This window comes from Thamnophis sirtalis, unplaced genomic scaffold (assembly GCF_051295495.1).
Source record: "Thamnophis sirtalis isolate CommonGarterSnake01/CBP01778 unplaced genomic scaffold, rThaSir2_p1.2 scaffold_2, whole genome shotgun sequence".
NCBI lineage: Eukaryota > Metazoa > Chordata > Lepidosauria > Squamata > Natricidae > Thamnophis > Thamnophis sirtalis.
In genome coordinates, this window is record NW_028261382.1 from 67041541 (window position 1) to 67057906 (window position 16366).

At 50.0% G+C, this 16366-nt stretch overlaps 2 protein-coding genes across 8 annotated transcripts in view; one reads left to right on the top strand and one right to left on the bottom strand.

Moving 5' to 3' along the window:
* AIFM3 (AIF family member 3) overlaps positions 1-2120 on the bottom strand; it is a 62943-nt gene extending 60823 nt beyond the window's left edge. For all 3 annotated transcript variants that reach the window (XR_015695538.1, XM_087705853.1, XM_087705852.1), the window contains exon 1: positions 1923-2120. The gene's annotated coding sequence lies outside the window, so the exon portion shown is untranslated. The remainder of the gene's footprint in view (positions 1-1922) is intronic.
* Positions 1319-16366, top strand: SIRT4 (sirtuin 4). Of its 5 annotated transcripts, XM_087705857.1 has the most exons (5): positions 4786-4844; positions 6359-6867; positions 11593-11887; positions 15610-15797; positions 16183-16366. In XM_087705857.1, exons 2-4 carry the CDS (start codon positions 6359-6361, stop codon positions 15757-15759), a joined length of 954 nt encoding a protein of 317 aa, XP_087561983.1. In that variant the 5' UTR covers positions 4786-4844; the 3' UTR covers positions 15760-15797; positions 16183-16366. The 5 variants fall into 5 exon arrangements, with proteins under 5 accessions (XP_087561982.1, XP_087561981.1, XP_087561983.1 ...); XM_087705856.1 differs by lacking the exon at positions 4786-4844 and adding an exon at positions 1319-1398 and having other exon boundaries at positions 15610-16366; XM_087705855.1 differs by lacking the exon at positions 4786-4844 and adding an exon at positions 4590-4685 and having other exon boundaries at positions 15610-16366.

The window sequence follows — 16366 nt, forward strand, 5'->3', positions numbered from 1 at the left end:
AAAAAAGAAAAAACTTTTACCAAAAAATTATATATGCATAGAACCACAATTTTTATCTAATCCAGTGAGTTATGTGAATGGTCCTGGAAAGAAGGTATGCCATAAGCTGTGAAAGTATTCATTGCAGTTGGAAGAATTCCCTTGTCAAGCAACTTTTCCAGCATCCTGTTTTTCCGTTCCCTTTCAATTTCTTCTGCACGTTTGCTCTGAACCTGCTTTCCCACAGTCCTCTTTCTCCCCTCCCGTCTCACCTGCTAGCAAGGGGTATGGATCAAGGAAGGGGGAGGGGCTGAGGGTCACAGAGCCCCTCTTTGGCTGGCTGGCTGGGACCCCTGGGATTTTCACCCTCAACCTGGGGCGGATGGGGGGGGGCGGGAGGAGATGGGCTTTTCAGTTAAAACATTAAAAAGAGAAAAAGAAGAAAAGGAATATCCCCTTTCCCCAGTACAAAACTGTAGGGCAACCTGTGAGCCAGTGGTCACCAGCAGGTGGTGGTCCATGAGAAAATGTTGGTGGTCCACATAAATTTTTATTTTGCACTAAATACTTTTTTAAAAAAAATCATATTAGTGGTCCCTGGGATTTAAAATTGTGAATTTAGTGGTCGCTGAGGTCTGAAAGGACCCTTGCTCTAAGTAGCTCCAAGTTTCATTCAACATCACGCAATCTGGAGTGGGATGTAGGATGGAAAAAATAGTGAAGGGTTTATTTGCAGGATTTCATTTACTTTTATTTCATCTACATCTCATCTTGCTCCAATTAAAATAAGCACAGTTAATAGCATCACTGCTGTTTGCCATTTTCTCCTTCCAAAAATTGTTTTAGTCCATGGTAGGCAAAAAGAGGAAGCATTTAAAATGGATTTAATTCGAGAAACTTTTAAATCTGGAAAGATGCTACCAGATCTCAGGTTTTTTTTTAAACTTCCAAAATGGCAACCTTGGGAGATGGGGAGCGCTGCACCTCCCCCCCTCCCTTGGACCTGCAAATTATGCACACCTGATTGTTCATGGGTACAATATCTGGAAAGGAATGGAAACCCCCATTGCTCTTTTAGAGGACCCCAGAAAAAAACCAGAGCTTAACGTTTAAAACTGTTTTCCTCCAGGAAAGCCCTGGGATCACCCGACAGAATTCCCAGGATCTGTAAACAGGCTGTACAATATATTTCTATTTTGATAACTTTTGATAGGACCAGAAGAGGCTTTCCTGAGTGCCTGCTGCTGGTGGCACAGAATCTGAACTCAGGGCCTGAACTGCTCCCCCCCCCAATTTTCTCTCTCTCCAAGGATTGCCTCATTTCTCCAACGAGCCGAGGGGAGGAAAGGATTACCCCATTTTTAAAGAGCCAGAAATTCTGCCTTTCTCCTGCACAAGAAGGGGCTTCCAGGCTGCCAGGTACGCGCGTGGGGCTGAGATGCCCAGGTGGGCACCGGCGGCCCTTAACAGGAGCGGCCGGTTCTGAGGCTGCCCGCAGGACGCGCGGTGCGTTCGCAATCGTCAGGACGGGCCAGGAGGAGGGGGGGGGGATTTGAAAAAAACCACTTCCTCCCCGCCCCTCCCACACGCAACTTTGCCCCCCCTGCAGTCACTTCCTCGGGGGGGGGAGCGCTATTCAGTCACTCCCCCCCCCCAAGCCAAGCCGCACCGAAAGAGCCGAGGGGAGCGGGGTGGGGGGTAGGGAGAAGAACGAAGGGGGCTTCGTGGGGAACGCAACTCTTGGGCAGAGCAGCTGGCAGGATGGAGCCCGGGGTGGGATGGGGGGGCACTGCAGCCCCGGAGAGCATCTGCAGCGCTGGACAAGCTTCTTCGGATCCCTCCGCAGATGCCAGCAGCGGCTCTGTTCCGCAGGGCTGCAATTGCACCGGGCGGGCTGGAGGAAACGCCAAGGACCAGGCGCCCCCCCCCCTCCCGTTTCTTACCGAGCCAGAGGAAGAGCCGCAGCTCCGGAGCGGCTGTCCGGCGGGGTCCCGGGGCCGGCGGCGGCGGCCGGGAAGGCTTCTTGGGCAGCAGCTCAGGGCCTCCTTCCGGTGCCCCCGCCCCTCTCCGCTCCGGGCTGCCCAGCAGCCCCCAAACTTCGGGCTCGGCGACGCCGCGGCTTCTGCCTTGCCGGCCGGCCACTTCCCGACGCACCTGCCTGGCGCCGCCCCCGCCCCCGCCCCGCGCTCCTCCGCAACGGACGGCTGCTGGGACCAGATCGGGGGTCCGCACTGGCCCCCTGCCTCCCGCTTGGGCGGGGGGCACCCCTGGGTTGGTTTCTGCGCTATGCCCGGCCGCTTTGCACATACACGCCAAACTCCGCGTGGAGCCCGTGCGGGCCCTTCTCCCACCCCGAATTCTGCGTGGCGCAAAAGCAGCCCCCCCCCACGGCCCCCTGGCAATAAATTCCGCCTTTGGGCTTTTTGACCTGGTGCCGCCGCTTGGAGTCCCGAGCCAGAAGGCGGTGGGGGCTGCTGTGCTTCTCTCCCCCCTCGCCCAGCGCAGGTGAATGACTGCAGGATCTGCCCGCTCCGTGTTCAATGCACCCCCCCCCCCCAAATGGGCATCTAAGCCCGGGGGCTTTCAGGAGCCGGGAGAAAGGCAAGGCGAGAGCTGAGCTCGCTGCCAGGCAGAGGCGACCGCGGGAGACTCGCAAGGAGGAACGAAGAGTTGCTCTTCGCCCCCCCCCCCCCAACCGGCTCATTCCTAACTTTCAGGGCTTTTCAACTTTTCGGTGTGTGTGTGTGTGTGTGTGCGCGCGCGCAGCAAGCCTTCATTCTTCACTCTGGAGCTTCCCAGGTTGTCTCTGGGGAGCTCCTGAAGCCCTGGTGATTGCCACCTGGATAGGGCACCCTCAAGGCAGGCAGGCAAGAGCCACTAAAGGAGCACAATTGCTCAACTTTTCTAGAATACAAATGTGAATATTGTAGCCGAGTTTGGATTCCTTGAGGGGAGGGGTAGGTAGATCGCAGTTCGCTTTGCTTGGGGGTGTGTGTGTGCAATGCCAGGGAGGATTAAATTCTCCCCCCAAGTTCTTGGAGCCCACACAGATTAGCATTGCTAAAACCTGAATACAAATTTTGCTGCCATTTGCACATGGGAAGCCTATGAAAAGTGTTAGTTCTAAAACAGATTTTTTTAAAAAAAAGCAATAGCTCAATCTCTCTCTCTCACACACAGAGAGAGAGAGAGAGAGGGAGGGAGGGAGGGAGAGAGAGAGAGAGAGAGAGAGAGAGAGAGAGAGAGAGAGAGAGAGAGAGAGAGCCCTCTGCTGACAGGTACAATGTGTACAATGTGAGTGTACTTTGTGGCCCTCAAGCCTCCTCCCTCCCCCACTACCAGGACCACGTTTATTCATCTCTGTTTCATTGTGGTTTATTTAACAAGCAACAATTTACAATAGTCCTACTACATTCTGCATTATTCAGGCTCCCTTGTGAGTCACTTTGAAAGGCTCAGAAAAAATCAAGGGGGTGGGGAGAAGACCAGAGAGTTGGAAGCTGCCCCATATAGAGTGGGCTGCCTCTGGGGGGGGGGTACGAGGGCCCTCTGCACTAAATAAATACATCTTTTAACTAGACCTGTTTTCTGATCCCAGAAAATGGGAACATGCCTTCAAACAACAGAAGAAAAAACTTAGTTCAGTGTCAGGAAAAGTCCCCCAATTTACCCACAAAGCCCACTGAGCCAGGGAAGGGATGGCTCCCCTTCTCCAAATTCTTTCTGGGGTACCTTGCTGAGAGCCATCTGTCAGTGGCACTTTGCATTTGGATTCCTGCACTGAGCAGTGGGTTGGGCTGAATGACCTCTAGGATCCCTTCCCATTCTGATTCAAGCTAAGCTTGACTGATCTAGTATTAAGGCAGCTCTATTTCCTAGACTAACAGCCCAATGCTGGCTCAGGATAATGAGAATTGTAGGACAACACATCAGGCGGTCAGTGCTAGTTTCCAGAGCTCAAGCCATTGAAGTACTTGCAACTGGGAAGGGTGGGGGAGCTAGCTTGCCTATTGCCCACCCTCCTGGGTTGCAACAGATCTTGAAGCCCTGGGCGATGCCATCCTCACTGCCCCCTCCCCCCAGGAAGATCCAGCAGGAGAATAAACTCTGGTCAGAATCTTCAGAAATGTGACAAAACCCCTGAAAAGAGGTGGGGGGAGGCAGATAACGGGCCCTTTTAGATAGCTCAGTGGCTAAGACACTGAGCTTGTCGATCAGAAAAGTCGACAGTTCAGCCGTTCGAATCCATAATACAGGTCTCTTGCCCTGAGCAGGGGGTTGGGCTAGATGACCTCCAAGGTCCCTTCCAAGCCTAACCCTGTTTACCAACTTTTAGGAAACCACGAAATCTCCTCGGGAGCAAACGCCCCCCCTTCCCATTGGCCCTGTAGATGCTGCCCAACCCCCCAGAGGCAGGGGAGGGAGGGGAGCCTGGCCTCGGGAGGACCCCGGGATTGCCCCGGAGCCGAGCTGAAAGGGACTGCCTCCAACTGGGAGATCGCCCCGCACCGGCTGGCAGTCAGTCCCTCGGCTTCACCGCAACTGCTTTTCCAGAATGTCCCGCTCGGGCGGGCAGGGCTTGAACGAGCCGATCTGGCCCTTGAGCCCCGCCACCTGGCTCAGCTGACCGAGCGGGGCAGGCTCCTTCCTCGCCCGGCCGGTCCTGAGCTCACAAAGCACCCGCAGCGCCCAGGCTGGCACGCCGGGTACGTGTGTGTTTGTGTGTGTAAGGGAGGGGGGACTGCGGCTCTCCAGCGGTGGATTGTGGGAGCTGTAGTTTTTCCGGGACGAGGTCCCCCCCCCAATCCCGGCGGGCTGCCCTCCTTCTCGCGGCCGCCGCTCACGCGCCCGGCGCGGAAGGAGAGGTGAGCATGCCCGGGTTGGGGTTTTGGGGGTGGAGGTGGGTCGTCTGAACGGGCCAAACCCGCCAGCAGGGTTGCGCAGCGCCTGCCGGAGTATGCACGCGCCTGCCACCCACCCCGCTCCCCAGGGCGTCGCGCGCAGCCCGTGCACGCGCACCGGGGGTAGAGGGTGTCATAGTGGGGCAGAAGGATTCCGGCGCATTGCACGGCTTTCCCTAAGCGGCGGTGGGCTCGCTTTGCAAAATCGCAGCAGAAACCCGGGAATGGCTGAGGAAACCTCTGAGCCGGGCTGACCTTGTCCTGGCCAGCGCGACCTTCCTCCCAGCTGGCTCCTTTCTGAGTCCTGCCAGGGATGGGCCAGCAGCCAGGCCAGCATTACAGGTAGTTCTGGAGTTATTTCAGAATAGAATAGAGCCGGAAGGGACGGTGGAGGTCTTCTAGTCCAGCCGCCTGCTCAAGCAGGAGAGCCTATACAATCTCGGATAAGTGACTGTCTAGACCAGAGGTCTTCAAACGTGGCCACTTCTGCTGGGAGTTGAAGTCCACAAGTCTTAAAGTGGCCACGTTTGGTGACCGTCGTTGCCCCAGCTCAGCTCCACCACACATATGTGCGTGCTTCCCACCGGCTAATTGGTGTTTGATCTCTTGCCACTCATGCGCAGGTCATGTGCAGGAGATGTGCACACATGCACGGGGATCGCACACACATGTGCAGGAGTGCATGGGGCGGAGTGCATGTCGAGGGGGTGGGGTACACACAGGTCCTGCACACATTGCATTATGGGTGCACCTGCACATGTGCGCCTTTGGCACACGGCAACAAAGATGTTAGCCATCACTGGTCCAAACTCTTCTTAAACACCTCCAATGATGGAGCACCCATGATTTCTGGTGGCAAGCTGTTCCACTGGTTAACTGTCCTCCCTATTAGGAAGTTTCTCCTTAATTCCAGGGTCTCTCTTTAGTTAGTTTCCATCCATTGTTTCTTGACCTGCCCTCTGATGCTTTGGAGAATAAGTTGACCCTCTCTTCTTTGGGGCAGCCCCTCAAGTACTGGAATCCTGCTATTGTGTTCATTAATAACTCAAAGCCACTAATTTACCCAATGTTCCTCCTATTTTCTCCCTAACAACCTTGTGAGGTGGGTTGGGCTGAGCGAAATAACAGGTCCAAAGTCAGCCAGCCAGTTTTCATCCTGGTTTCATCCTTGTTGCCGTAGCCATGAGACAAAACTGGCTCACGATGTGTGCTTGCCTCAGTGTGGTTTTGCACCCTGTATAAACATCACCGTTGTGTTTCACAAGCCATGTTTATATCTTGGAGAGATCTAGACATCCAAGTACACTTTGGTTAACCATGGCTCATCACAATCTGTGAACTACTCAAACTCTGCCTTCCTTTCACTACTGGACAGCAGGAAAAGGGAAGTTTTTCTACCCCACCAAAATGGGTCAAAAAAAAAGTCAATGTCTCCTTGAATAGTTTGGAAACCTGTTTTTTCCCTCTTCTTCCTGTAGATGAAGTTTCTTCCTGTCCTAAAAAGCTGGGAAGAATGGCTGGTTCCTCGACTCCACCGTTGGGCCTCCCATGCCTCCGTGGGCCAGGCTGCCCCCTCCCTGGCATTCGTTCCAGCCAGCCCTCCTCCAGACGCTGCAGCAATAGAGAAACTCCAGATGTTTCTTCTACGCTGCCAGAGGCTCTTTGTCTTGACCGGAGCAGGAATCTCCACCGAATCTGGCATCCCAGATTACCGTTCCGAAGGCGTGGGCCTCTACGCCCGGTCTGACCGGCGGCCTGTCCAGCATGTCGAGTTTCTCCGCAACGCCACAGCCCGGCAGAAGTACTGGGCCAGGAACTTCGTAGGGTGGCCCCAGTTTTCCTCCCACCAGCCCAACATGGCACATCGGGCTCTGAGCAGCTGGGAAGAGCAGGGGAAGCTGCACTGGCTGGTGACCCAAAACGTGGATGCCCTCCATGCCAAGGCTGGGAGTCGGCGCATGACTGAGCTGCATGGCTGCACACACAGGTGGGAAGGGGGAAGGGGGCGCCAAGCCTGACAGGGAAGGTGCCTGACGTTGCAAGTGCCCAGCACATCTGATGCCTGCACTGGCCTGGCCCTGGGGCTCTGGGTTTGAGTGCAGGTGGAAGTTGGGGTGGGGGTGGCATGGCTTCCCTTGGGCTGAAAGTCACCACAGCCTCTGAAGGGCCCTGCTTGAAATGGGGCGGCATTTGGAATATATATATTTTTGTTTTATAAAAAAATACCACTCTATAAGGGTGGTTTGGAGGGAGGGAGCTACATGCAATATTGAAGTTTAAAGCCTATATGTTAAGAAGTCAAAGAATGAGGTGTATTGGAAAGTTTTTTTTTTTTTAAAGGATTTTTTGTGAGTTTTTAAAAAGTTTAGTACTTTGAAGGAAAGAGGAGGATGAGAAAGAAAAGAAGGGGCTTCCCCAGCCCCCCTTTTTTCTCTTTCTTTCAGTAAGGTAAGGCCAAAGAATTTGAAAGAATACAATAAAGTTTGTAAATAAAAATGGTGACAACTCAGAAAGATTACTAGTTGCAAATGGAAATACACACTTTTTCCATAGCAAGGGAAATAAAGCAGGAATGATTAATCTGATTATTTAAAGAGGAAAATATGTTCTTTATTTGGATATCGTTCCTGGAATTTGTGCTTAGGAAGAAAAAAAATTAAACTTTGATCATGCTTTTGTTGATTAGAAAGATTTGGGGTTATAGGAATAGCTAGTTATATATTAATGTGTAAAAGCCAAAAGTGTGTTTACCTTGTACTGTGTTGGAAGTGAGTGTCCCCTTTTCTTTCTTTTTCTCTTCCCCCTTGTATTTCACACCCCCTTTCCCCCCTTCCCTTTCCCTCCCTTAATTTCCTATTGTCTTTTCTTCTTTGTATTTTATATATATGATGAGAATTCTTAAAAAATGTGGCAACATTTAGGATGAGCAATGGGGTGAGTCTGGTGGATCTTTGGTGGGTTGTGAGTGCCCAGGAGCATCTCTTCAGCATTTCTGCCTGCCATAGGCCAGAAAAAGCAGGCGTGGGCAGCAGCTTGCCGTCCTGAGCCCCCTGCCAATTCTTTCTGCTGGAGGTTGGAGCTCCCTGCTGCCTTCCTGGGTCATGGAGGACATGATCCTTCTCCCACACGTAGCTGCAACTGCTAGCAATTTATTATAATATCCGTGGAGTGTGCAGGTCTGCGACGAACAAGCGTCATCTTGCCAGTCTGAGCAGGCGAGTTCTGCTCATCCCACAGATTCCTTTGCCAAAGAGAAAAAGGGTATACGGGAGCATTTTTGGGGTGATGCAATACAAAACTAATCAAACGAAAGGAGAATTTAATTCTGCTCATAGGTGGCAGAGCTTTTAACTCTATTGGGAATAATATTATCAATATTAGAAAAAGAGGAAGCAGAGAAGAATGCTTTGCGCTGCTTTGCAATGTGGGAAAACGGCATAACCGTGTGGCAGCCATCATCACCACCTGTTTGGGCAGGGGGTTGGACTAGATGACCTACAAAGTCTTTTCCATCTCTGTTAATCTGTATGTGCCAAGGCCGTAGGAGTAGAAGCCGTTCATTGATGATTTGTATATGTCCCTTTGCTCTGTCTTCCCCTGAGTTCAACAGAGTGGATTTTGGCTGTGACTCTCATAACGGAAAAGACACCAAAGTCAAGAAGCGGCAAAAGTCAGGAAGAAAACGGGCTTCAGGGTTTGTGGGAGAGGCTGTGGGGCCAGCAGTAGGCAAGGGATGAATCTGCAACTGGGCTGGGGGGCTAGAGAGCTTAGATCCCTGCCTGCTCTCCTCCAGACGCAGCAGAGAGGGGCTTCCATGGTTGCTAGCCAGGGATGATGGCAGAGGCCTTTCTCCAGAAGGCTCCGGAACAGCCCCCATCAAATAAGAATAGGCTGTTAAATGTATTTTGAGCAGCAAGACCTAGAGTGGTCCAGCTATGGAAAAGGAATGATTGAGGGGACACCTTTGACCTGGCATCTGCTGCAATGCTCACGTCTCATCTAAGAAGGAAGACTTGGCATCTAGTATACACACCAGGGGTGGGTTTCAACCGGTTCACGGCGGTCCCTGCGAACCGGTTGGTCGGCGAACCCGGAAGTAAGTAACTTCTGGGAACGGCGAAGGGCTCACCCACCCGCCCACGCTCCTTACTCGGTTTTGACGAGTTCTGCGCTTCCACGCATGTGCAGGACACATACAGCACCTGCACGATCCTCCAGGAGCAGCTGGAGCATCACACAGATGCTAGTACGCATGCGTGCGCCGCACACGCGCACGAGGACACCGCCGGCCCCGTTCCAACCAAACCGGTTGGAACGGGGCGAGAAACCCACCCCTGATACACACAATATGGGGCGCAGTAGCTCAGTGGCTAAGACACCAGGCTTGTCAATCAGAAAGTTTGGCAGTTCAGCAGTTTGAAAATGCAAGTAGAAAAGTAGGAACTACCTTTGGTGGGAAGGGAACAGCGTTAGTCAGGCCGGCCACATAGCCACAGTGGCGTCTTGGGACAGTGCTGACTCTTTGGCTTTGAAACGGAGATGAGCACCGCCCCCTACAGTGGGGAGCAACTAGCACAAGGGGAACCTTTGCCTTCACCTTTATACACACAATTATGTTGATTTGGCTCAAATTCAGCCTTGCAAATGATGTGAATCCAGCCTCTTTTTGTAGCTAGTACATCAAGATTTATGAATAATAGGAAGGCTGGGCCCAACTAAATTATGGTCTGCAAAGCAGAGATACTGACCTTCTTTCTCCAGCCCTTAAAGGATCTGGGTCAAAGGCTTGCACGCATTGGGAGGTGTCCCCCCCCCCAAGTACCTCCTGTCTCCGGTCCTTTGCAAGTGTGGGCCTTGGGATTCCACCAGATCTTTGAGCTAATGGAAGTTGGGTGCTCCAGACCTAAGGTGTTGTGGGAACCATCATCAATCATAAAGCTTTTTTATTTTGAGGTTTATGTGTGACATCTACCCCGTTCCTTCATATTCACTCAATAGATAACAGTTTCCGGCTGACCTTCTCTGGGCTTGAAAACTAAGTGAGGGTTAGATTGTGAGTTAGAGGGAGACCAGGAGTAAATCTGAGAAATTTCAGCTAGACTACCAAGTTGAAATAATACCATAAGAAATACCATAAGGAAGGCTGAGCACGAAAGAATGGAAGCCTTTGAACTCTGGTGCTGGAAAAGACTCCTGTGAGTCCCTTGGACTGCAAGGCCATCCAACCTGCCAGTCCTAGAGGAGATCAATCCTGACTGCTCTTTAGAAGGCCAGATCCTGAAGAGGAAACTCAAATACTTTGGCCACCTAATGAGAAGGAAGGACTCATTGGAGAAAAGCCTCATGCTGGGAACGATGGAGGGCAAAAGAAGAAGAAGGAGACGACAGAGAAGGAGGTGGCTGGATGGAGTCACTGAAGCAGTTGGTGTGAGCTTTAATGGACTCCAGAGGATGGGAGAGGACAGGAAGGCCTGGAGGAACGTTGTCCATGGGGTTGCGATGGGTCGGACACAACTTTACAACTAACAACAACAACCAAGTTGAACAGAATCCGGTAGCAAGGCAGCAGGCAACCTTTTGGTGCTCCTGCAAAAGGTGCCTTCTGTGCAGATGCCAGAGGGCTGCGGGTGTCTGATCGTGTCCCTCCCTGGGAGAGCCTTAAGCCTTTTGCTGCCTGGGGGAGCCAGACAATGCTGACACCACCCACCTCCCCCTGGCATGTTATTCCCAGGAAGTGTTCACAGCAGGGGAAAACAAGAATAATATCCTTTTGTCTGGGCCAAATCTCTCAGACAAAAATAAAGTCTTACATTTAGGCAAGAAAAACCAAAAGTACAAATATAGACTTGGTGAAACCAGGCTTAATAGCAGACACTGTGAGAGGGATCTTTGACTCTTAGTGGACCAGCTAAATTAGTGGACCAGCTAAATAGGAGCCAGCAGTGTGCAGCAGCAGTCAAAAAAGCCAATGCAATCCTAAATTGCATTAGCAGAGGGATACAATCAAGATCGAGGGAGGTCTTAATACCACTCTATAAAGCCTTAGTAAGGTCACACCTAGAGTACCGCATCCAGTTTTGGTTACCACACTATAAAAAATGGTTAAGTCTCTAGAAAGAGAGCAGAGAAGAGCAACCAGGGTGATGAGGGGACTGGAGGCTCAAACATATGATGAATGGTTGCATGAACCGGACATGGCTAGTCTACTGAAGAAAAGGACCAGGGGAGACATGATACCAGTGTTTCAATATTTGAGGGGCTGCCACAGAGAGGAGGGACTCATGCTATTCTCCAAAGCACCTGAAGGCCAGACAAGGAATAATGAATGGAAAGTGAACTAGAAAGGAGAAATTTTCTGACAATGAGAACATCCAACCAATGGAACAGAGGTTGCCTTCAGAAGTTGTAGGAGCTTCATCCCTGGAAGCTTTCAAGAAGAGACTAGATTGTCATCTGTCAGAATTGGGGTAGGGTCTCCTGCTTGGCTGGGGGGTTGGACTTGATGACCTCCAAGGTCCCTTCCAACTCTGTTAATCTAATCTCAAACCTGAAGCATTGACCTCAACTACTTTTCTATTTTCTTATTTTATTTTCTTATTCTCTAATGGAGGTGGGATGGGATTTAACTAGGAATCGTGGGATAGTCCCTTCCTTCTCCCCGAGCTTAGAAATCCATCTCTCCAGTGGGTCCTGAAAGCCTCTTTCTCCACAGGGTCGTGTGCCTCAGCTGTGGGGCCCAGGTCTCCCGCGAGCATCTCCAGGAACATTTTGAGGCCTTGAACCCCACGTGGACTGCTGAGTCTCATGGTGTGGCTCCTGATGGAGATGTCTTTCTGCCAGAAGAGCAGGTCCGCCATTTCCATGTCCCATCATGCAGCAAATGTGGTGGGGTCCTCAAGCCAGATGTGGTTTTCTTTGGGGACAACGTGTGCAAGGAGAAAGTGGACTTTGTGTACCAGCGCCTTGAGGAGTCCGATGCGATCCTCGTGGCCGGTTCTTCCTTGCAGGTATGTGTTCGAATCTGCCTCTGAGGTGCCCGGCAAGGGGGGTCTCAGCCTGCAGGCTGCCTCGGCCTTCTCCAAGGATCATCTATACCTTCTGGGTATGGATGATGTGTTGTAGAATAGAGTAGAGAAGCGTAGTGTAGAAATGGAATAGGAATAGAATAGAATAGCATATGGAATGGGATAGGATAGGATAGAACAGAGAATGAAATGAGAATAGAATTAGAATACAATTCTTTATTAGCCAAGTGTATTGGACACACAAGGAATTCATCTTCGGTGCATAACCTCTCAAGGTACATTAAAAATACATTTATCAAGAATCATAAGATACAACACTTGTTGATAGTCATAGGATACTAAATAAGCAATCAAATCATACTAGGAAACTAAATAAAACAATATAAATCATAAAAGATACAAGCAACAAGATTATAGTCATAAATAATAGTAATACAGTCTTAGTAAATAGTTTGACAGTGTTGTGGGAATTAGTTGTTTAGCAGAGTGATGGCATTTGGGGAAAAACTGTTGTTGTGTCTAGTTGTCTTGGTGTACAGTGCCCTGCGGCGTCATTTTGAGGATAAGAGTTGAAACAATTTATGTCCAGGATGCGAGGGGTCTGTAGATATTTTCACAGCCCTCTTTTTGGCTCGTGCAGTCTTCAGGTGCTCCATGGAAGGCAGGTTGGTAGCAATTGTTTTTTCTGCACTAAAGCCTTGGAAGCTGCTGAGGGCTCCCCAAAATCTGGACTGTATCACCCTGGTTAGCTGATGGAGACATCGATTTAGAGCAGAGGTCTTCAAACTTGGCAACTTTAAGACTTGTGGACTTCAACTCCCAAAATTCTCCAGCCAGCATAGAATTCCACAAGTCCACAAGTCTTAAAGTTGCCAAGTTTGGGACTCCTGATCTAGAGCTTTGTCTTGGAAATCTGATGCTTTGAGGGTGCTAAGCAGTGGTGGGTTTCAAAAATTGTTTGAACCTACTCTGTGGGTGTGGCCTCCTTTGTGGGAGGGGCTTGCCACCCATGTGACCGGATATGAAGATGCCGACGACACTTGTCAGAACCACCTTAAATTACCTCACACACAGCACTGGCATGCATAAGAATAGGATGTACACTTGTTTTTTAAAAGGCATCTTTGGTTTGCGTTAAAACAACTTCAACACACGCAATGTTCTGATTGCATCACAACCGCAGTAGTCATCCTTACCTTTCACAGAGGCACTGAGTTTTATAAATATGAGCATGATAGTGTAGAATAATCATATCCAAGGACCAGTGGTGGGTTTCAAAAAAATTTGGAAGCTCTTGTGTAGGTGTGGCCTGCTTTCTGGATCCACTGGTGGAACCTCTCATAACCAGTTCGGTAGATTTGACGAACCGGTTCTACCGAATAGGTGCAAACCCACCTCTGGTGCTAAGGCAATGTCGCAGGAATACAGTCCTGGTTCCGAGCATTATAATGGGTCTTCTTAACATGTTTCCCAAATCGTCCTAACCCTGGTGCATTGGTGACCGTTTCTGTCTCTATAATCCCCCACTTCCTGCTATAACATCCTTAAACCCCACCCACCCTGGACCTTGCTGGCTCTTAGTGGCTACCAGGCAACATTAGACCCCGTGGGGAGAAGGGAGAGGGGCACCTGTGCCTCTTTTCTGCCAGAGCTCCTCACTAGGCATGACAAGCTATGAGAAAACTGGGTCCAGGCTAATCCTTGATGGAATTTCATGGTCTTACTTGAGTAACTTTTAATGTTACTCAGTAAAAACGTGGCTTAGCCCATCTGCAGATTGCTCTACAAATGAAGTAGTAAACTACTTTGTTTACTTGGAACACCATCTTCCAGGTCTCCATGTTGCACACCCTCACACGCACCCCAAGTCTTCCTGTTTAACAATGTTCAGTGTTTTCTCAATCTCAGCAACATTTAAGGTGTATGGACCTCAACTCCCAGAATCTCTCTGCCAGCATGCCTGGCTGGAGGATTCTGCGAGTTGAAGTCCTTCTTCTTGTGCCATATCCGTCTACGGACATTGGTGATCAGTTTGGCAATCCTGTTTTTATCAAAGCCACACAAAAAAGTGCTGCGGAGCTTTGTCCAAACTGCTCCCTTATATTTTGAAGCCACGATCTTCTTCTTCTGCCTGGACCTCATTTGCCTTCAATCTTTCCCTGGAGGATTAAGGGAAGGATGCCATATTTTTCCAGGTGTCGCATCCCATGCCCAAAATATTCTAACATTCATTTTTTAATGGTTTTGATGATTTCCCTTGGCTTTCCCAGCCGGCTTATCACCACCTCATTTCTGATTTTGTCAACCCAGCTTCCTGTAAATCCACAATTCTTTCACAATGCTTCTAGTCTAGTGATGGCTAACCTTTTTCTAAAGGTGTGCCAAAATTGTGTGTCCACCACCTGTGCATGCACGTGTGACCCCTTGCGCATACGTGCATGATTCTCCCCTCCCCCACATGCAGGAGGGGGGAGTTTTCACCCTCTTCAGGCTTCCGAGGCTTCCCTGAAGCCTGGGGAGGGCGAAAATGGCCTCCCCCAACCCTCCGGAAGGCCAAAAATCAGCATGCGCCGAAGCTGAGGGCTGCAATGCTGGCAAATATGGCTCCATGTGCTACTTGTGGCACGCGTGCCATAGGTTCGCCATCCCAGTTCTAATCTTTTCAAGTGGCTTTCTGTCTGAGACCAACTCTCCACTACGTAGAGCAGGATAGAAAAGATGGAGCATCTGACATAAGCCTAAGACTGATTTTCAGTCAGGCTTATGTCGTGACTGCAGAAGACTTTTTTCAAGGTCTGCACAGGGACAGTATAGGTGGTACCTTGCTCAATAGTAGTAACTGTGAAAGGGATCTTGGAGTCCTAGTGGACAACCATTTAAATATGAGTCAGCCGTGTGCAGCAGCTGCCAAAAAAACCAACACACTTCTAGGCTGTATAAACAGGGGGATAGAATCAAGATCACATGAAGTGTTAATACCACTTTATAAGGCCTTGGTAAGGCCACACTTGGAATACTGCATTCAGTTTTGGTCTCCACCTTGTAAAAAAAATGTGGAGACTCTAGAAAGAGTGCAGAGAAGAGCAACAAAGATAATTAGGGGACTGGAGGCTAAAACATATGAAGAATGGTTGCAGGAACTGGGTATGTCTTGTTTAATGAAAAGAAGGACTAGGAGAGACAGGATAGCATCTTCCGATATCTCAGGGAGGGAAGAAAATGGAGTCAAACTATTCTCCAAGGCACCTGAGGGTAGAACAAGAAGCAATGGGTGGAAACTAATCAAGCAGAGAAGCAACTTAGAACTGAGGAGAAATTTCCTGATAGTGAGAGAAATTAACCAGTGGAGCAACTTGCCTCCAGAAGTTGTGAATGCCCCAACACTGGAAGTGTTTAAGAGGATCTGGATAGCCATTTGTCTGAAATGGTATAGGGTTTCCTGCCTAGGCAGGGGGTAAGACAAGAAGACCTCCAAGGTTCCTTCCAACTCTGCTATTCTATTATTGTATTTTTGAAGTCCACACAAAGTTGTCGGGATTGAGAAAACACTGCCTAATCCTTAGACGCTATTGGCCCAAGGTTGTGCAGGCCCAGAGCCTTGGTGTCGTGTGTGAGCACATCCAGAGGGCACCCAGGTAGGTAGGGAGAGCATGTCAGCCATATGCTTCACTTCATCTGATGAATGTTTGTTTTGTTTCCGGCAGGTCTTCTCAGCTTACAAATTTGCCCTGGCAGCCCAGGACAGGAAGCTGCCGATTGCCATTGTTAACATTGGCCCCACGCGGGCCGATTCCTTGGCTTCTCTAAAGCTGAATTCCCGCTGTGGGGCCTTGCTGCCTTCTATTCTCCTTTGAGTGACCTGGTGGGCATCCAGACAAGTCAAGATTCAAGGGTAACGACGGGGAAACTGTTGGAGTGGGCTGGTTTGAGGTCCAGGGGGCTAGGTTAAATACTACAAAGATAGCCAGAAGGACTGAGTAATCCATGGCCTAGAAATAACTTTGTAGAACATAGAATTATAGGACTGGAAGGAACCTTAGAGCAGGGGTCTCCAACCTCAATAACTTTAAGCCTGGAGGTCTTCAACTCCCAGAATTCCCCAGCTAGCTTTGCTCCCAACCAACCAGCAGCCTGTGAAATCAAGGTAGTAATTCAAGCAGGATTGTGCCAAGGGGAACACGAAAAATCTAGATCTTGTCTTATCTTACTTTGGCTACTAAGCCAGCAGACCATGTAGACTCTCAGCTCCACAGTTCAATGGCATTTTGCCTTTTTAGGACTGAAAATATTATATACTCAAGTGGGCCCGTTAGCCCCCTCAAACCAACCCCTCAAAGAGTCTTCTGCAGCCTCAGATGTCCACAACATTGAACTATGCCTCTCCTGCGAATCAGCTCCACTGTTGTTGTTTTTTTTGAGGGGGAGGGGGCAGACCAAATAAAGGCACCTGTTTCAGATAAA

Bases quoted from the DNA above. Each gene is read 5' to 3' on its own strand.
- SIRT4 (XM_087705856.1), top strand. From the start codon at position 6,359: ATGAAGTTTCTTCCTGTCCTAAAAAGCTGGGAAGAATGGCTGGTTCCT. The intron at 6,868-11,592 runs GTGGGAAGGGGG...CTTTCTCCACAG, and splicing joins CTGCATGGCTGCACACACAG to GGTCGTGTGCCTCAGCTGTG. The intron at 11,888-15,609 runs GTATGTGTTCGA...TGTTTCCGGCAG, and splicing joins TGGCCGGTTCTTCCTTGCAG to GTCTTCTCAGCTTACAAATT.